The sequence below is a fragment of the Sturnus vulgaris genome, chromosome 5 (genome assembly GCF_052056855.1).
Source record: "Sturnus vulgaris isolate bStuVul1 chromosome 5, bStuVul1.hap1, whole genome shotgun sequence".
Lineage (NCBI taxonomy): Eukaryota > Metazoa > Chordata > Aves > Passeriformes > Sturnidae > Sturnus > Sturnus vulgaris.
The window spans coordinates 37,861,002-37,883,501 of NC_142247.1; the positions used below are offsets into that span (position 1 = coordinate 37,861,002).

At 35.6% G+C, this 22,500-nt stretch overlaps 1 protein-coding gene across 14 annotated transcripts in view; it reads right to left on the minus strand.

Annotated features, from left to right (window-relative positions):
* Positions 1–22,500, minus strand: part of FOXP2 (forkhead box P2) — a 394,712-nt gene that overhangs the window by 7,607 nt on the left and 364,605 nt on the right. For all 14 annotated transcript variants that reach the window (XM_088165468.1, XM_088165467.1, XM_088165466.1 and 11 more), the window contains one exon: positions 22,046–22,209. In XM_088165468.1, the coding sequence (XP_088021594.1) occupies positions 22,046–22,209 (164 nt within the window). The remainder of the gene's footprint in view (positions 1–22,045; positions 22,210–22,500) is intronic.

Here is a 22,500-nt window from a genome sequence, read left to right on the forward strand (position 1 = left end):
TTGTAAAGACTAGTATGACAAGCTTCTGAAGTTCTAATATGTATTTCAAGAACATCTGTGTATACACATTCACAGATGTATGGGTTAAAAAGGAAAAAAGGAATGAACCCATCTGGATCAAATTCTGCATTTGATATCTTCAGGGTGTGCTAAGAGCATTTGATTTTTACTTAGGCAGGCAAAGTATGGATCAGTTATCTTTAAATTCTGGACAAATCATAACTATTCTATTCAATACCTTATTAGCACCTTTATTCCTGTGCTTTTTTTTTCTAAGTAGTCCTTGCAATTTACCTTGAATTAAAGCAGAATAGATTTAATTAAACTGAAAAAAACACCCCCAAAAAAAACAACAAAAAAAATCAACTTACAAATAAGAAGCAAAAATCAAGGGTTTTTTTTGTTTTGTTTTGTTTATATACAAATATTTAGCAGTCAGTTCCAACACATGACTTCCTTACAGCTAGCATACAATATAAATTTTACTATCCCAGGATTACTGGATTAATATCTGTTTGTATCCAACACACCATCACACAGTAATTGATAAACCCCAAGACATATTGCCTGATTCTCCTCGCAAAGTTAACCCTGCTATAACGATTAAATAAAGAAATTGAACCTAATCTCCTATGTCTCTCTGTTGTGTTTCCAGAAGACACCTGAGGTTTGAAAACACCACAGGGCAATCTGAGGTCATGCAGTATCTACTATGGTGTAAAACTTACTGAATTTAAAAACAATGACTAGGACCCACAGGCAACAAGGTGCTTCAGTCTCCATATGAATTTAACTATATTTGCTCTTATTTGTGTGGTACCTAAGTTGCAGGGGAATGTGAGGTCATCTAGAAATTACTTTTATCACTGAAAAACGTTTGAACAGTGTCTTCTGAAAGAGAGAGAAAAACAATTCTTCCCTTTTTAAGGCAATGCAAGTAATTGTGTGCCTTGAGATTTAAGGTCCTTTCATGAGGTTTGTTTTTCACTTAGTATCTTTTCTCAAACATTTTAAGTGTTGAAAAGAACTTCTGAACTCCATTAAGCTTCAAATTTCATATATTTGCTTCAGAACTATGACTACGTTTCTGATGCATGTCTTCAGTGATTTTTAATCATGCTTATATTGCCATAATAATTTTCTCCAGATTCTGTATCACTATTATCATAATATTCTGTTTCCTTTGTTGCTACCAAGAAATTGCATTTTGTGCACCATTATACCTACTACATTACTTCATTGTTGGTGTTTTTTGATTGTCCATACTGGGACCAACACTGTTTAGTATCTTTACCTGTGACACACAGTGGGATTTGTTGGATGCACCCTCAGCAAGTTTGCCAGTAAGATCAAGCTGAGTGGTGGTTGATTTGGTGGAGACAAGGGATGCTATCCAGGGGCACCCTGACGGGTTTGAAAAGTGGGCACACATGAACCTTAGGAAGTTCAGGAAAACCAAGCATGAGATCCTGCACCTGGCTCAGAGCAATCCCCAATACAAAAGAGATTGGAGGATAAAGGGTTTGAGAGCAGACCTCCAGGTCCTTCTATGGTGGATAGTGGTGGATGAAAAAATGGACATGAGCTGGAAATGTGCACTTGCCACCCAGAAAGCCAATTGCATCCTGGGCTGCATAAAAAGAAGCGTGCTTAGCAGGTTAGAGAAGTGCTTTGCCTCCCCACCCTGCTCTGTACTCTGCTCTCATGAGATCCCACCTGGAGTTTGCATTCAGCTCTGGGGTCCCCAGCACAAGACAAACATGGACCCATTAGAGCAGGTCCAGAGAAGGGCCACAGAAACAGTCAGAGTCTCCTATGAAGAAAGGTTGAGAGAGTTGGAGTTGTTCAGCCTGGAGAAGAGAAGGCTCTGGGGAGACCTTTCAGTACTTAAGGGAGGGTATATGAAAGATGGTGACTTTCCACCGAGGCCTCCAGTGACAGAAAAAGAGGAAATGTTTGTAAACTTGAGGGGGATAGGTTTATATCAGTCATAAGGAAAAAATATTTTAAACGAGGATGGTGAGACACTGAAACAGAGTTCCCAGAGAAGTTGTGGATGTCCATCTCTGAAAGTTTTCAAAATCAGGCTGGACGGGGCTTTCATCAATTTAATGAAGAATATCCCTGCTCATGGAAGGGAGGGTGGAGGATCTTTAAATGCCCCTCCCATTCCAAACCATTCTATGATTCATTGCCATGCTTTCGTTTCCATGGCTTAAGAAGTTCTGACTACAGAACTTTTTTCCCAAATGAGTTCAATTCCTTTAAGGGTGGTGTCCAGGTTGCTTTTATTGTACATCAATGGTTGGAGTGCAGCCACTGTATAAACACAGGATAACAAGAAATGGCTATTAAAAATGCACTACACATTAAGATAATAGTTCCTCTTGTATTGTAATTTTTTTGAGGACTGCATTTTGGCAAGGACAGTTCAAAGGTTATTTTGATGACCAGTCTGTGGAAGGATTAATATTTTAAAGGACTAATAACAGCAATATAAAATTTTCCATTGTTTTAATTTTACTTTCTTCCAGATTAACTGTAAATCAAGACTAAAAATCAAGAAGTTCAGTTGTCCACACAAAAATAAATTTCATGTTCTGCCAGAAGCTTAAGAAAGCTTTCTAAGGTTTAGAAAACACTGCCATACAAGCATCTCTTTCTGGAAGTGTAAATACAAGGAATGACATATGGGCTCTTGAAACTAACATTTCTCTCAACTCTAGAGTTCGTTTTTCACAATCAAGGGTTGAAAGGCAAAGTTCAGGCATATTGGTTAGAGATGTAAAGGATCTGCTAACTCTTTGGGATAATAAAGGGATGATGGAAACATCTCTTAGCAAGTACAACAACGACACCATGTCCAAATGTCCCCATCAAGATGCCTGTCTCCTTTGAATAAGTGCTGGCAAATATATACCTCTACCTGAGCTTAGGGTGACAATGCAATGTCACAAACAGAAAGCAAGGAGATGAATGCAGCAGCAGCAAAAAAACCAAAACAAAACAAAAAAAAAAAAAGGGCTATGCTAAATTAGTTCAAAGAACTTTTTGGTAAACATAAACAAATGAACATCCTCATTTCCAAGAATTACCTTCTTTACAGTTGATGGATCTAGAATTATAAAGAAGACTTTGCCTGTACCCCAGCAATTTCAAAATAATACTCTCTGTGAGAGATGCTTTTAATATAAAAGGATTCTAATATCTTGAAAATCTGCCTACTCATCTCAATACATTGCTTTTCCTTTGCTCATAGATTGCAGAACATGAAGTTCCTCTTTGTCTGTGTCTGCCTCAAACATTCACTTTTGTGCTTTACAGCTTTACATGAAGATTTTCCCTCGTACCTTGCAACTAACTGGCAAATTACAACTGCATACTGTATCCTTAAAGAAATCACCATTTATAACATTTAACTGGAATAACTGCCAGGAGACAGGTAACAGTTGCTGGACACTCACAAAGGCCTTATGAAGAGTGTAGGCTTTTAGAGAAAACCTTTGTGATTTCAGAGGAAAAAGAAAGATAACAGGACAGGCAGCTGAGGGATAAATATCTTCTAGGACGGAATGTGTAAAGTAACTTCCAAATATTTAGGGATGAAGCCAAATTCCCAAAGCCTGCAATAACTCATCTGATGCAAGATGAACTTGTCTTCTGAATTTTGCAGAAGCCTGATCCTGCCTTGAGAAAACAGGTTTAATATGACAGTTACTAAAATCCTGCTAAAATCTAGACAACAGCAACAAAACAAGTGTTATATTCAATTTCTAAACATTAGAACGTGTGCTATTGCTGACAAGAAAACAACCAGATCATTGTTGCCCATATCCACCAAAAATCTTTAATGTTCTGCAAAAATCATTTAAGAAAAAGTGCTGTGGGACATCGTTACAGAGAGATTGAGTCTTGCAGGCAGTTAAGTCAATGTAATGACTGGCAGGGAAAATACTTAGCTTTTGGCTTTGTATTGAAGTGGTGGTAGGTGTTGAGAGAGAAGCTGCTTAGGTCAATGTGCTTACTGTGAGCTGTGTAGCCAAGAAAATGATTTGCAACAAGTCATGTAATTCTTTGAAGCTCTTTTGGTGCCTTTTTATTCCACTAAAGGGTTGCAATAATTAGTCTAAAATCATGAAAGTATAATCTTTTTTCTGGGTTGCAGCTGAAAGTATTTTGTATTGCTATGGTGACTTAGGCACCTAGTAACACTAGAGAGTTTTTAACTTTGGTATTCAATGGCACAAAGGGCAATAAATTACATCATATCTTGAAATCCCTCCCAAGCTTATTTTGTACTAGACTTTAATTTTGATACTATTGACTCACCAGCATTTCTAGTGACTTCACATAGAAATGTAGAAAGATGATGAATTCTCTAAAACTTAGATGAAGGAAGTTTTCCCAGGGGAATCTTTGGGACTGAAAAATTTCTAAGCCATATGTGCCATGGCAACCTACATTGATTTTCTTTTAAGTTTATGTTTGTCCATTGAACAAATAAAGATTCTTAAGAGTTAAAAAAAATTAAACTAAATTTTTAGTGAACTAAATAATTAGGTACCTCTCAAGCAACTATTTCCCAAACCAAGTGATGCTCCATTTAATCCATTCTTCCTCATAATTCTGTAGACAGCCTTAAGCCCACAAACAATACATCTTCAAAACCAGTTGGTTAGTCAGCAGATATTCCTTCAGCTGTACTATCTATTCATTATCTTTATTTCATTACAATTACTGTGCTTCAGTACACAAAAAGAAAAAAACAGAACATCATATTTTTGTAACACAGTATCTTTTATAGAACTTCACATTTCCAGTGAAACTTTTCACATCAGGCACCTGCATTTTTTTATTTATGTTTTTGCTAATTACCAACAGGTGCCCTCAATTCTTTTATAGAGTGGGCATCCTGAACTACAAGTGCAATTTTGATTCAGCTACACAAAGTGTTCCAGTAAATGCTGGGAGAAGTTCCAGTAAACTGCAGAAGTTTGAAAATATTTGCGTCCAAGCCAACAAGGTGAGCTACTAAGCTAAAATAATACTGTGGCAAATGTAATTATTTGTGTATGTTTTCTTATTTTCATATGTGAAAAAGATTTAAAATATTTTTTTTATCTGAAGCGTTTTTGCTTTCTAACAACTTCTGTGCATTAAGTATTTTCGAAGTTTAACCTGTTGAAATATATTATATACGATTTCTATTGCTGTGGTTTTTTTCCTAGTAGAGGTGAACCAGTATTTCCTCAGGAAGAGCTATATTACCTCTTGTCAATATAGCTATAGATCTGTAGGATATCCCACAGCAATTTTCAAAGAAAAGCTTTCTTTTCCATTCTACTATTTGAGATTTCGAATTTTTATATTTATGCTTTGCTAGACAAATGGAGACAAATCCTCAAATCCTATAGTATTTTCATGTTATCTAATCCTCACTCAGTCTTTCTACAATTTTATGCTATTATAAACAGTTTATTATTTTTTCTAAGTAGAAGTGAACTGTTTATTGATGTGAATATGTACAGCCACATAGGGAGATACTAATCCAAATACTGAGAAAGGGAAGAAAGTATTAGACGAGTAATTAAATACAAATTCAGTAAGGCTATAACCTTCACAGAACCCATTATTATTTCTCCTTGAAGATCACGAAAAACTTTCCCCATGTATTTATCACATATACTGAAATGATGAAGTGGCATTATTTCTAGATAAAATAATGCCTATATGCAAATCTCTGAAAGGAAGGAAGATCCTGTTGTCACATATCCTTCTCAGGAAGCTCAGGATGTGCTACCTCATTTTACTAAGGAGAGAGTGAAGCTACAATATCCTGGTAGAAGATCAGAAATATGATTCCTATAAAAGCTCTACTCTTCAGTGGGGGTGTTTATGGATGTGCTTTGTCAGCCTGCCACTTTCAAATTACACCATTACACCCTGGGCCCTTCAAGACCCATTTTGAGAAAAAAATTGGAAGTAACAGCCTTCTATTTTCTGAGATGCAACACTGAAGCACTAAATATATCTTTGAAATAGATTTATTTTCATATTTATCGTTTTATCCATCACCAAGGATTTCAAGTCTACCATGGTGGAGTTGGGATTTGCATTGACTTGGCAATGGAAAACAGAGGCAACAAACAGTCCTAGCTGGCAGGCACTGCTGCAGATGCTGACAGGAGATAAAAGTGCACAGGAATAGTTAATTAGGCCACTGAAGTTTGTCTTTAGTTCATTGCTAGAGGAGATGGCATAAGATGGAATTAATCATCGGTGGTCACAAAGCACCTCTGGCATATCAAGGTAGGAGCAAGTATGAATGAGTTTGTGTAATTCAATTATTGCTTTTACAACCTCTAAACTAGACTTTTCTATTTATAACATCTGTTGATAAAATTTTAGTAGTCAGAGTAGAAGCAGCCAGTGTCCTTCATGCCCTCCCTTTAATTACACTAGAATAAAAGGGAGGTGAGTCCCTTGGGGCAGGGGTGAAGAAAAATAAAAATCAGAAACCCCACAATTACTGATTGCACAAAACTGGTCTTGCAAGCAGAACTTTTCTTTTGAAATAAATTTATAAAAAGATGTAAACTCAGCTATTGCTGTTTCTAAGATCCATCTCTTCTGCAAGCACCTGGTATGACTTTACTAGTATCTGTAAAACAAAATCCAGAGCAGGTTTCTCCTTAAGCCTGATTGCTGAAATTGCTACATTGCTTCTGCCACTCTCTCAGTGGTTCTATTTGAAAGAAAACACACTCTAGGATCACTGGATAATGCAGGTTAAGGGCTCTAGAATATCTATAGGTGAACCCACTGCTTAAGGAAGGTCACAACAGATTGCTTGGGATTTAATACAGTCAGGTTTGGAAAACCTTGGAGGATATGGACTCTACAACTTGCTTTTCAACAGCCCCATCCACTGCTTAACTGCCCACATGAGGAAATAGGATATATATCCATTTGTATATTTTATATATATATATATATATACACACACATACCCATTTCAGACTGGATATATATCTTTATATCCAGTCTGAAACTCTCATTTTAACTTATGCCCTCTGTCTCTCATTCTACCACCACAGTAAAGATCCTGGTTCCATCTTCTTGCTTATGTTCCTGTAGGTATGGAGAGTCAGGTCCCCTCGAAGCCCCCTCTTCTCCAGGCTGATCTAGTTCAGCTCACTCTGGCTCTCCCCAGAGGGCAACTGCTTCTGCTTCTGACCATGTGGGTAGACTTTGGCTGAACTACCCCAGTTTATTGCTGTAATTCTTAAATTTGAGGTGTCAAAACTGGACTGAGATGAGGATTTTCATTCCTCAGAGCAGGGCATGACATGTCATAGTTCCTCTGAACGGCCATCTTACCCTTATGCATATTGACTGTTCCCCTGGCTTGATATCCTATGAAAACCTAATGACAAAGAAGGGCATCCTGCAGGACATCAAGTAAGATGCAAACCAGGACAGGTCCCAGCACATTCTTACATTCCAGAAGAAATCAGAGAATACCCAGGTATTACAAATGTAAGACCAGAGTAAAAGTCAAGAACAATTAATAACTGGATGTGAAGATCTAGCATGAATACAGCAGAGGAAAGCTACTCTATATGAGTGCCTATGTACATCTAATATCAGAGGGGAGAGGGACAGCAGGACGATACTCATTATTACCTGAAAATCTGAACTAAGAGAACACATATTGCTATTTTAAGAAGAATATGCCACAAGCTATATAGGGTGTCTGGAAAGGAAGTACTGAGAGGGCTGTTTAATGAAGAAAAAGCAAAAAGAAAAAAAAGGGGTGATTTTATCTATACCTTTTGGGCTTTAGGGGAATATAGATAGCAGAAAATATTAAGACATTACACTTATATTAGCAGGAAAAATATAACCCAAGTATTTTTAAAAAACAGTTACAAACTTATTTGTTAACAGGGCATATCCAATTAGTCCTGACAAAACTGAGAAAATATTTCTTGCTTGTATTTGCATGGATGAAACTGTTCTAGATTTCAACATGACTGATTTTGCTACTTTATAGACTAGTAAGAGTACAAAAAGTTTCAAAGACCTAATAAAAAAAATTTCAGATCTGGGAGAGCTCCTTGTCTTATTTAGAAAAATTAAAAAAAAAAAAAAAAAAGAAAACAAAGATTAAAATACTTTGAGAAACTGAAATTGAGAAATGGGACTGTAAGAAGTTACAAGAAATACCAGATGGAGATTAGGAATGATTTAGAATGACTGAAGGCAGAATAAGAAATGAGGGAAAGCCAAAGACAAGAAGACAAAGAGTTTCCTTGGATGAACTCCAGATCTCATTTAAATCAATGGTAAAATTCCCCTTGACTTCATTAGGACCATGATTTCACTTCTGAAGTTTATTCACAGAAGATGTAAGTAAAATACATAATGCATCTGACAGAATGCTTGGGGAGAAGGGGGAATAATCAAAGGTGAAACACATATTTTTCTACCAGATGAATGAGATGAAATAGCAAGTATATGTAAGACCAGTAATTTTACTTGCTCTATGAGCCTTCTAAGAATAATGCTGCAGTAAACAAGGAGAATAGATGGGTGTATTTAAATTTGCAAATTCCTGTGAGAAACTTCCAAAAATCTAACTCATACTAGAAGTAGATACAAAGATTTGTCAGTAATAAAAGTAATTAAATGAAGAATGAAAGATTATATCACAACATTGAGGTAGGTTAACAGCAAGAAGTCTCTAAGACCCTACATTTGATTTCTATTTTGAATATAATTATGAATAGCCCTGAAGATAAACAGAGATAACAACATGATCTATATAGATTACTTACATGTAAAGTTAACTATGAAAAAACCCCAAAGCTGACAATTCATGGCAAAATCAATTTACTGCTGAGACATAAAAGAAAGAAAATAAACTACCCATAGATATCCATGTATAGCCACTTCGGAAATATATTATAATTCCTTTAATGGCTTCTGCTTGAGGAGTCAAAACCCAGTATGTTAGACTAACGAGGAGAGAATAATGACAATGACAATTATATCAAACATGTTTATGTATTTGTAAGTAACCGTCACTTCAACTTCTATATTCAATGTACTTGACTACCCTTTAGCTATTACCCAGTCATCCAAAAACATATCCAGGAAGAATCCAGGAAAGAACAACAGAAGTGACCTATGGCATGGGAAACATACCTGTGGGAAATTTGGAATTGATTTAATTTAGCTGCCTCTGAAATCAACACAGGAGTAGAGGCTTGGATATATGAGTAATAGTGAGACACTAAAAATATGGAAACATGGAAAGCACAGGAAAAAAAGGACGTGTTCACCTTTGCCTTACTCATACTTAAGGGTCACCCAATTTAATATGGCAGATTTATAATAATTTTATCATTATAGTTATTACACTATAAAGTATTATAAAGTATTATAAAGTATAAAGTATAAAGTATTATAAAGTAAAAAGGAATAATGCCACTGCAAAAGAGAAGTTTCTAAAATATGTTACACAGTTAATGAGCTCTGTTTTTCACAATTATTATATATTTAAAACCTATTAAAAATATTAAGTATTCAATAATTCCAAGATGCCATCAATCATTACAGGAAAAATATTTTAACACATATTGACCTTCCCAGCAGAAGCCAACTAGCCATTAATTCATGGACACTAGGAGCAAACCTCTCATTTTTCCTTTCTATAGCTTCTGCACTTCCCAACTCAGGGATGACTTTTCTGTTTATCTACAAAATATACAAATACCTTTGATCCTGAAGAGGCTGGTGTTGGTGCTTGGTGCTTCCTGCCCCATCACTTTGGTTGATATACAAATATCAACTGTCTCTCTTCGAATTAGGGACAGTTAAAACACAGAGTTTCTTTTCAAAGGAAAGTTTGAAAACGGCCATTGGAGGCATGCCAAAATTTAAAGGAAAATATGCAGAACAAGTTTTTGAAAAATTTCAGCTTTATAGGAAGGAGTCTGAGTGGAAAAAAATGTTGAAAATAATGAAAAAAAAAACCCCAACAATCAAACATATTCTTTTCTTCCTTTTAGCTTACTACAAAGAAATGAGCATTGTATAGAAAAATTTCTAGAGTATAAATCCACAGATTTAATTTGACAATCTCATTTTCCTTTAACAAAATAAAATATTTTGTTGATTAAAAATGGGCAGTGGAAACACACAGAAGGCTTATTTTAAATATTATTAAACTTAACATTAAATTGAGCAGGTCTGGGTGTTTTGTCTATTATTTGGGGTTCTCTTTTTAAATTATTATTATTATTATTATTATTATTATTATTTTTAAACTTGGCAAGAAAACACAAAGACTATTAAATATGGATATGCTATTTGCACTAATATATTAAATTTTGAACATAGACAAAGACATTATCTTTCTGTAAAACTGGCATATTAAGAATACACTTTCTTTAAATATCAAATGAGGCTTAAAGCTCACCTACAATTAGCCCTTCTTACAGGATCAAAATTATTAAGAATCAAGTTCTGACTAAGAAGATGACATTAACATAGATTTTCTGATTCTAGCAACTCTTACTAAAATTCCCATCCTTGACATTTGCTTGCTCCCTTTGGTGTCTAAATAAATGAATTTTCTCTGTGATAGAACCACAAAAAGGTAGAAACTTGACTAGAAATTAGCTTAGGGCACAGGCCTCTAAAGTGTTTCAACCCATCAACTGCACCCAGTTCAAACGTCTAAAGCTAACATGCTAAACAAAGGAAAGTATTAGGGAGAAAGAGCACAGAAGTTTTTAAGGCAAAATTTCAAAGCAAAACGACACAGTACTAGAGATTTCAGTGTGAATATTTTTAGGGTTATTGAAGAACCATAAAAAATAGCAAGCCCAGAAACAACAAGGTTCAAGACAAAGGCTGTGGATCTGGCATGCTCTGTAGTGTCTAATGGTTGGGAAGTTTTAAAATTGTACCAGTGACACAGAAACTTAGCAGCAACAATTAAGTACCTCAGTGTTATCTGTGGGTTAGATAAATATTCTTTATGCAAAATCTGGAAAGCTATTCAGTGATACAGGAAAAGCTGAGGGAGAATTTGGACTGTGCTATATGTAGGGTTTGTACATTTTAATATAAATACATGCTATATAAAATTGTTTCTCTATTTCTGCTAAAACTTTTACATCAATAAAACTCTTAGGAAACATAGAGCTGATCAGATAAATAGTATGGAACAACTCCCTCGAGGGAGTTGACAGCTCCTCCAAATTTAGTGTCATTGGCAAACTCACTTAGTATCCCTTCCTGTCCTGCATCCAAGTCATTGATGAGGATGATGAAGAGCACAGGGCCAAGGATGGAGCCCTGTGGAACCCCACTAGTGACAGGTCCCAGTCTGGTGTCACCCTGTTCCCTGTAACCCTTTGTGCCTGACTCAGGTGCCAGTTGCTCACCCATCCCATGATGTGTTTATCCAGCTGAGTGCTGGATACTTTGTCCAGACAGATCCTGTGAGAGACAATATTAAAAACCTTACTGAAGGCCAAAAAGATCACACCTGCTGGCCTTCCTAGATCAGCTAGGTGGGTTATCTTGTCATAGAAGGAAATCAGATTTGACAACCTGAACTTCCCACTCATGAAGCTGTGCTGGCCGTGACCAATGACTGTGTAATCCTCCTTTTTTCCTCAATACTTTCCAGAATAAGGTATTCCATGATTTTGCCAGACATTAAATTGAGACCAACAGGCCTGTGGTTTCCAGGGTCCTCCTTCTTGCCTGTCTTGGAAACTGGGACAACGTTCGCCAGTTTCCAGTCAGCTGGGACCTCTCTGGATTCCCAAGACTGCTGGCCCAGTGGACTAGCTTGGTCTGCTAGAACAAGCCTGGAGAAAGGCCAGCTCTTCAGTTGTGGTTTTTTTTGCTGAATAGCTGATGGTAGTAGCATTTAACAAGTAGAACCACACATCACACTCAACACAGAAAAATGGGTCAAACTGACCTGTTAAAGACTTTCTGCACTACCCTTCCTGACATTTCTCATAGTAGCTGAATTTTATGTTCACTATATATTTCTCTGTGAGGCCAACTTTCAATTTGATATTAAAAATAAGAGTAGTTAAAAGTATTTAGCAATGATAGCTGTTCCAAATTACAAAAGAAATGGATATGGACAATTCAGCTACCTTTATAAAACATGGCATACAGGAAAAAGCCCCTACTTTTTCTAGATTTGTGATATGGATCAAAAGAAATAGGGTTAGAAGAGACTTCAAGAGATCATAAAGTCTCTTAATTTCCTTTCCCTGCCCCAAAGTAGGATCATTTATACATAAATCACTTTTGACCATTTTAATTTACCCTTAAAACCTTCTAGTATCAGTGGTTCCTAAGACTTTCTGTGCTGGTACATATATTAGCACTTTATTATCCTAAAGTCAGAAAGATGGGGATTTTTTTCTAGTGTCTAGCCTAACTGTTTTTGCCAAAATGCCAATCAATTATTTCTTGTCCCATTCCAATGGACAAGTTCTTTCCCATCTTATCTGCACCATGTTCTAAAGGCTGTCATCATTTCCCACCTAGTTCCTCCCTTCTCAAAAACACCTGGCATTTATAGTCTTTCCCCAGTCTTCAGAAAAGACTAATCAGAAGAACTGAGTGAAAGAAAATTTATGTACAACATTCCTGTTAAGTAGGCTCTCAACAACCACATGCCTTTGTCAGCACACATTTGTCACCAGCTTCTAGCATTAAGAAAGACTGTGCATCCAGTCATTCTTTTTTTGAACATTTCACCAAACTTTTAACATATGAATATTAATCATGCCTCCCATTTTTATACTATTGCAGATTTACTGTTTAGATGTGAAGAGCAACATGTCAGGTGAATATGTTATATCTGTATAATTTCTGCAAGGAAACACAAATACAGTCTGCCTGCAGACTGAATGTTTTAGGAAATATCTGAGATATCACAGAGCCTAGATTAACATATCCTGCCTCTTAACCACATAGTTTGGCCTCTGCTTAACACAGACTTCAGCTTCACAGGGCAGTGTATTCCTGCTGAATGAAACATATACAGTGCAATACAATTGTCATTAATAATCTGTATATATCTAGATACAAAATAAAAATATATATGGTTTAAATTATACTTTCAGTAGCTCCAGATAGATACAAACACATTATTATTCCTCTCATAATGATATGAATTAAAGGGCATGCATAAAAAAGAACACTACTTGATGGGTGCTCATCTCATGGTATGTCACTGCCATCAGGGCTTTATGGGCTTTATGTTCCTATAGCGCAGGCAATGGCAACCAGCTTTGTGTCAAACTCTTCTCTAAAAGAAGTGATGTTATTCTACAGGGGGGCAGAAGTGTAAGTAATATACACCTTCTCTTCAAACTGCATCTTAAGGTCCTTCTCAAAACCCAAGTAATTAAATTACTGCCTAAAGACTGCAAGAGTTTGGGGCAGGGATTTGACAAACCTTTTTGTTTTGCCTTTGTACAGCACTTTCCACAACAGGGCCCCAAATCCATCCATAACAGTTTAGCTGAATATAGCTGAAATAAGCTTTTTTCCCCACAGGAACATTATATACAAGCACATCTGGAATTCTTCAAAAACCTGTTAATACCTACCCACATAACTAAATCCAAACTGAGTCTTTTTATGGAATGGCTTGTAGATACATGAAGAAAATGGACAGTCTGCTCTATCATAAAGAGTCTGTTTGGTCTACTAAATAAAGATTCAAAGCTCACAGTATGCTCTCTAGAATACATTTGAGAAACATGTAGAAGAGTAAAAAAGACTCAGTATACTAAAACACATATCAGCAAAACTAAATTGGAATATATTTAGTCTGGAAATTGGAATATGGCTTATAATCATCAAAGGAATGAAGTTTCACAATGTCTTTCAAATCTGTGGACTATAATAATTTTAGGAGAGGAATTGTAATTTATGGTTGACCACAACATGACTCTTACCTCCTGTGTTCTCAGAGCAAGAGGAGATAAAAGCTCAGAGATCATTTTTTCAGCTACGATGTCTGATAATGCCAAATTTGCAAGGAATGAAGAAAAGGAGGTAAAACATGAAGAGAAAAAAAAAACAATTTTGGGGGAAGTCCCTAATTACACAGACTACTACTATCATAGCATAATAGTGCATCAAATAAACATATCCCCTTATCCATCTCAATCAGAAGCTTATTAAAGTCTTCGAAAAGCATCTGTGGAGCGGTCAGAATCATATGAAGATTCTGCAACATCATTAAATCCTTATTAATGGGTACAGTGGAATAATGAACTTGGTAAAATCTTGGTATAGGAGGGAGACTACTGGATATGTTCAGCCTAATTTAAGGTAGTCTGTCAATGTTGTTGCTTATTCAGAGAAAACCACTAAAATACTTGCATTTATAACTCTAACAGAAGTTAAACCAGGATTGTACCCCACATGTGCATTCCCAGCATTAATCTAAATCAAAGGCTTTTGTTAGATGCAACTGCACTTCCCCAGAAGACTGGGAACTTTGTTTTGCACGTGGACTTTACCAGGTATAATCACGTCTTTAGCCATCTTGAAATTTAGTAACTTTACCATGACCTATACATGGGGTTTCACACGAGACGAAGTCTTTCCATAAAGTCTTCAAAAAAACCAACCTTCAATTGGAATTTTTAGTCTTTCAAAATGTGTAAAGTGCAAAGTTTACTATGAATTCTAAAGATTAAACAATAGTCAAATAATACTTTCTCAGCATAATGTCTTACATTTTTCAAGGAATGTTTGGATTTATGGATCATAATTTAAACTACTGGTATAAGTGTTATCAGTTGGATATAATTGTAATTTTTTAATTGACTTTTTATGTGATAAGTAAGTTTAAAGACACATTTTGGACACGTGTATTTAGGAAATAGTATTTAGAGAGTCCACTTTCAAAAATTTTGGCTTATAATATTACAGTTACGTAAAAAACAAATGCAATCATCAATAGTGGATAAAATTTGTCACTGTCTGTGCAGTTTTAGAAATAAACTTTAACAGCACTGTCATCTCAGCTTTTGCATTGTGCAAAGAAAGGACTCTCTTATGAACTAATTTTAGGAGTTAGACAACCACATTGCAGGGAGATTTAGTTGTACAATGTCAAACAAATTTTTAACATCTGCAACAACACTTAAGATGCTGCCTTTTCTTATTCTTTTATGTGAAAAGCAAAAGTATCTTATCCATAGACTGAGAATTCATGATAGCAGTACCAAAAAGTTTTCAGCAAGACAGCTTCCAAAAACTCTGTGAAATCCCGCAGGAGTCCACCAACCTCTACAAGCCATGCTATGGGGATCTGACTCTTTTCAGCTGAAGGCACTGTATCTCTGTAGTGATCTTTTTGTTAAGAGCATTGGGAATGTACTCTAGAAGTGCAACAACTGGGGCTGGAATACTGTAAAAAAGAAATAGCAATTTCTGATCAAAAGTAAGACAGGTAACATTTTAGAAACTAGAGGCGAAATGATAAAGAACTGGACCATCAGTGCTGGAAAATAAATAAATTGATGAACAGAAGCAAATGTAGAGGACAAATGGACTGAAAAGTAAAGTAATGTAAAATAAAATTTTAAAAATAAGAATATAAATATTTAGGGAAACATTCAAGTGAAAAGTTGTTTCAATGGGAATGGTGAAAAATAATATTAATCAAATCATCATTGCTTATTTTTCCATTAGTGTCCACAGGTAAATGGGTCTGTACAAAAGCCAAAATTATTTCACTGCATATTCTCACAATAGAACTTCTTTCAATAGGAATATGCTCAGACAAAAGCCATAACCTTTAAGATCCCATTTCCTAGCTGTTCCTCTCTTCATATAAAAATAAAAGTCAATTGTTGTCACAAAGTCTCTTTGCCCATTATCATCCTTATGTTAGATTTATGAATAAAAATCTGTGAAATTAAATTATACAGGCATTAAAATATCATGTGATTAGGTGAAACATTTTTGATGAACAAGGATACCCAGAAATACTGCAATTGCTACCACATTCATCTGCTCAATTACATGCTTCTCACCTATTTAATAATGCTTGTTACATCCCTGTTAATTGATGTGTTTCATGAGTTTATTTTCTTATACACTACGTCAAGTCTTATACAATGAACAAGAGACTTGGATCATAGCAGTCTCCTAGAACAGAACAAGCCTCCAAGGTAAATGCAAAGAGATCATGAAATGGGACAATGAAATGATAACAAAAAAAAAAGAAAAAAAAAAGAAAAAAAAAAAAAGAAGAAGGAAAGACAGGGGATTGGAACATTATGAAGTTAAAGAAACAAGGGAATGAAAGGGATTAAAACTGGAATGATAGGTAACCTACTGTAAGTGGTGTGAAAGCTTAACAGTGGGGGACTGGAATAATCAGATATGGGAACGACCTGACAATGGAATGCTTTCAAACTGAAGCACCTCAAAAGTAAATGATCTTAGAGCAGAATAATCATATTTGCCTCTGGGAATAAAATTTAAAGATAAAAAAGTTTGAAAAAAAGAAAAAACAAGTTTGATGATTATGCAGATAGAACTGCAGAGAGAAATGATCCAGTCAGGGCAAGAGTGAGAAAAGGTAAAGGAGTAGGGTTGGGAACGACAGGAGAATAAAAAAAACGGTGACTGAAACCATAGACGCTTGGAACTCACTTTTTCCACACAAAATCGAAGACGAAGGACTACACTGGATTACGGTTGTTTTTTTTTCTTTTTCTTTTTCTTTTTTTTTCAGATTGACTCTTACTCTTGCTCATTTGGACAAAAGTTATCCTTTCTCATAACAACCTACCATAACATTTTCTAGAAACAGCTTTAAAGATCATGGAATATATGTGTGTGTGTGTCTTGACATTTGCCTTACACAATTCCCATCTTAGGGAGCACAGCACGACAATAGCTGAACTTAAAAACTCATATAGGAGATGATGTATGAACGCCCTTTTTGAGAAGCAACTCTAAAGCCTTATTTCCTGTTTTCACTTTCTAAAAATGCTGTCAACAACTAAAATTCTAGAAATCAGAATGGCATTAACTCCAGGATTCTGGATATGTTGTTAGGAACTAGATTATTTCGGTAAGTCAGTTAAGAATGAATTTATTGCATTGTCTTCATTCTACACTCTCACAGAGTGAGCAGGGACACAATCATGATGACAAGCCCCTTCCTCAAATTCTCACCAGAGGGGTATCTGTTTACCCTACCACCTTTTCTTCCTTATTTAATGAGCTGCAGTGAGTTTTATTAGACTGATATAATTGCCCCATTGTTTTCTATGGTAAGACTACATTTTCTCAGTCTGCCATTTTCCTTGTTTTCTCATGACTGATTTCTTTCAGTTTCCTCAACTGCTATGAAGAGCTTTGCAGATTAAAATCATACCTTCTTCTCCCCAGGATTAGACAATGAAGTAAAGTGGCATTTTGCATGATGCATTTGCCATGACCATGGGGACAAGTAATGTGCTAAGCATTCTGGTGATAAAGCACCCGTGTCTGTGCCAGTTGTAATAATCGCTGAAGTGCAATCAGCCTAGAAAAAAATGCAGACACAAACACCAGAAAAATAGCTGAACTTGATTTCCATCCCTTATTTGCCATCTCCAAAAGTGAGAACTCTCCAATGTATAATACAGACAGGAAAAGTAGTAGCACAAAATTGATTTCATTATGATCCTGATGTTCATTTAAAATTCTAAATTTATTATTTCTGAAAGAACTGATCTTCAAATCCCACCAAAGCTCTTCAGTAGTATGCTGTCTATTACATGCAGGTTAAAAAGAAGTTGCATTTTCAGTAATGCATGAACTGTCATTATTGTTCCTAAACATAATCTCAGGTTTCATCCATGCTGTTGCTTCTACAGGAATAATAAAAGTTTTCTCTGATGTTTGCCACAACCCAGCTTTAACTGCACTTGTTTGGATTTGTTTTCTTTAGTTCAGAATTCTGCATTTATACTCCAAAGGTGTGTACTGTGGAACTTACAGTTACATCCATGTACAATTGTTATGCAAGATTAGCAGCACCTAGTTTTACATAAATAAGGAATCTTTGTGCATAAAACATCTTCAGTTTTGTCTGTCACTTTGAAACCTGTTGCTTATCAGCTCTAACTCACAATAAGTTCAGAGAAGTAGTCCATGTTGAAATAATGAAAGAAGAAACAGTCTTAAGCATTGACTTAAAATAGAATTGCCTGATATTGACTGCTGACAACTGATCTTAGCAGAAATTCAAATTCTGAACACAACATATATGCCCACAATCAGTAACACATTTTCTCAGTGAAGACTTATGTCAAGGAAGCACTCAGCACCCACACACCAGGGATAAGATTTGAAGGCCAGTCAAAGACAAAACTTGGATTTAATACTGCTGAAATACAGAAAGAACATCTAGGACTTAAGATTCCAGTCATATGCTGCATCCTGGATCATGGAAATGCCACCTTTCATCAGATAGAGAAAGGAAAGTGGGAGGCACGCAGCATAAAATTTCTGATGTTTTATGTAATAATTAATATATGAGTTACCCTAGCTATCAGGCTATGGTTGTACTGATCACCAACAACTTACTGTGGTATTTTTAAGTATTCAAAAAGCATAAGAAATGGAGCAGATTATATTTCATTATCTGAGGCCAAAATTTTGGAGGTTTTAAAGTGCTCTAAATACACTGACTGGGACTCATTGCACTTAACAAGCATTTAAGTGTGATACAGTTACTTGAAATTATAGACCTCCTGTCTTTCTCTAGTCAATGAACAGAGACTATTTTCTAAGTAAGTTGATTTGCCTGCCTATGTTAAGATACCTGGTCACAGATGAGTAAATTAATGACTCTAACTGCTCTTACTACTCAGTTTTGCAAAACCAGATGTGAAGTACTGGGTTCATATCCAAGAACTGAAACGATTTCCCACTTTCCAACACTCAATAGCTAAGGCACTACAATAACAGAAATCAATGTTTCTGATAATGTTCCAGTGCTCAATCACAGATACACTGACTTCTGCACACACACAAAATATGCTAAAAAACATTAATATGAATCATCCCAAAATAAGACATTTTTATCATAAAAAGACAGTCAGTACAATTTTAACAACCAAATGCCCAACTAAGATGCTTGACTTTGGCATTGTCACTGGGACTCTTTTCGCATTTCCTGCTGAAATAGCAAACAAATGCCTCTCTCTGGAAGTTTGTCTAGAATCTGAACTCTGCACCTTCCCAATTTAATGCTCTGATCTCTAACTTGTGCACAACATCCTGCCTCTTTCCCTAATACTTTGCTCCAGTGTTCCTGCACGTGTGCCACCTACAAGATGGCAGGCAACTTTGCTCAGCATATTCCTGCTGTTGTGGCTAGTGCATTTTCCTGGGAATCAGGAGATGAAGATTTAATCTACTTGGATATTAATAGAGCCTCCAAATTCATAGGTGAGTATAGTAATTATCACACCTCAAGAACCCTTCTCTAGGGGAGAAACACCCACATTTCCTGGATGAACCTTCTCAGGAGACTAAAAGTAAGTAGGTGCTTGTGCCAGTAATATACCTTTTTTTTTTACTGGTTCATTAACTATTTTTCAGTTAAAAAAAAGAAACAAGATTATGTTATCTGCACAGGCAATGCAAAATTTAAATTGTGTCTTCGTTGTTTGCCATATTCCTCACTTATTTTACTTCTGTTTTGCTCTACCTATATTATTTTCTCCTTTTCTTATGTAATGGTCTTTAACAAAAATGAGGGTCCCTGACCAATGTGGTCATGGATTCAAGGAAGAGGTCTCTTCTCTTCCTTGGTTTCCTGCCTCCCATGCAAGCCTCTCCCTACCCTGGCCTTTCCTTGCAGATTGCATTCATTCCCTTTTTCCCCTGCCAAGAAAAAGAAAAAATGTCGTGAGTGGGCATCCAGCTTTCATCTTTTGTCTGATGGCTCATGGTCTCACAGAAGCCCAGAATTCTTGCACAAAGTTTGCTGCAAGGGATGAATGTGCATAGATTCTTTCTCCAATGGCGTCTCAGGGCATTTACATTCTGTTGCTTCAGTCTATCAAGAACTGAGCAACGTGCCCTCACAAGTTTCAAAGGAGCCAACATAGCAAGTCCTGAAAATGCCTATTCTGACAAATGACACATCATAAAAATGAGAGAGGAAGGCTGAATCTTGAGTTAGGGTGTAACTTAAGGTATCTGCCTTTGTTATAGGCAAGAATTACTTCAATATGCACTATTTTAACTATAAACACAGCTATAAATGTAGCCATATCTACATAATCATATGCACAGATATCACAGTTTATCCAGAAGAATGGCAGACAGAACATAGGATATGTAAACAGTTCTGCCTAACACTTACAAAACAACTTTAATAGCAAGTGTCATTCTTTTCTGTAAAGTAGCTGTTTTTTACACACATGATCTAACTCTTGTTTGCTCTTTAAAGTTTTATTGTCTTGGCATTTTATACAGGAAGAGAGCATTAGCATACTCAGGAGAACTGCTAAAAGTAAAAGGCCTCAAGCTACCCACTGCATGGTTGATAGCATAAAGCTTGGGATATAAAAACTTTTGTCTGATTGCTCACTTTACTTGTTTTAGAGTAGTGTTACTCTCAAGAGCATATATTCATGTTCTTTCTACTTCAAGTTTTATTACTTCTTTTGTATTATTTAATACATCTAAAGACACTTCCAAAAGACAAATTTTTCCATTTTGAAAAAGTAATGGTTTGGAACCTGATAAAATACATGAATGTTCACAGTGTTTTATTTTCAAAGGCAAGTAGAATAAATGTGCAATAAAACAATTAAATGCATGACAATAAACATTTCTGTGTGATCACAGATATGTTAACGTGCCAAACAAAAGAAGAAAAAAATCAGTAAAATATTTTCCCTAAAAAAAGGTCAGATCAAAATGGATTCTTAACACATCAGAGCATAAGAAAAAAAGGGAGTCTGGTCTCAATTACTGTTACTGTTAAATATCCTACTCTAGCAATTAAAATGAACATTTAAAATGTGAAAGAGAAAATGGAATGAAAAAAGGCAAATGAGATCAGCTTTTTAAAACATAAAAAAGAGATACCATAATTTTAGATACACTTAAAAAAACCAACCTACAGTAAACTTAAAACTAAGTCTACTTACATATCAGACTGCTAATTATTATATAAATAACCTGGGAAACAATACCTCCAAGATACATGTTTTACTATTTAGTAAACAAGAAACTGCCATGTTTGACACCACTGATTAAGGCCAGGCATTTCTAAAGCTTCAGACACATTTCTGAAATCCACAATACATCAATTTTTAATACTTCCACTCTCTCAGCTCCATTAAAAAGATGGTAGGGGAAAGAATTTAGAGTAATTAATGATATAGTTAGCTGCTAAATATTAATAGGAATCGTAGTCTTGCATAAAATATAACATATAAACCTTGCCAATACAGACGCACCAGTAATTAAACTTGAATACGTAATTACACTGATTTATATGACAGGCAAAAAGTTACACTTTACTGGCTTCTATGTAAACTGTGGGCAACAGTTAAACTTTGAATTTTATGGTTTATATAAACGGGCAATATCTCTACTACAGTTCATAAATGGTTTAGAGAGTCATAGTTAAAATTACAACTAATTCCAGTATGAACATTCTGACTATACTTACAAACCAGGCTCTGAAAATGACCACAGAGATCAGCCTCCCATAACGTTCAGAGCTTGCAAGCAAATTGATGAAGTTTTAAAAAAAAAAAATTAAAAAAACCTTATAGTAATCTTACTACAAAGTAAATGAAGACTCATCTATTTAAATGTTTTAATATAAATGTTTAGTTTCAAATATATAGCTCCAGATGTTTCACTTACCACCTTTCAAAGCTCTTTTGAGTAATACTGTGTCTTAGACTAAGGCATTTTTTCATGAAAGAAAGCTGACTGCACTTACATGTGAGGCTGAGGAGAGCAGCCTGGACTGCTATTTCCATTGCTGTCAATGTGATCCAGCGAACCATTGAGATCTTCATGGACTGCCTGCAGTAAGCCACTGGATGCGTTATTTATCAGGCCTGGGTTACTTAGCAATGGTAAACTACTCTCTGCCAGTGCAGCCTACCAAAATGGAAAGTAAAACCAAAATTATTAGTCCATACATATACATAGCACTCATACATGTATGAACATTTAGAAATATACACACAGAGAACAGCTCATTTTGAGTAGTAGCTGAGGTGGTCAGAAGGATTTTGTGCATTTCCAGTTATTTTCACATTGTGAATATAACAGCGTTTCTACTTCTGGTTTACTCTTTCTTTTGCTTAGGTTTCATTATTTTCCATTAATGACTATTTCTGATATTCATGGCACTTTCTAGTTTTACATCATTTTTTGACTTTGAATTAC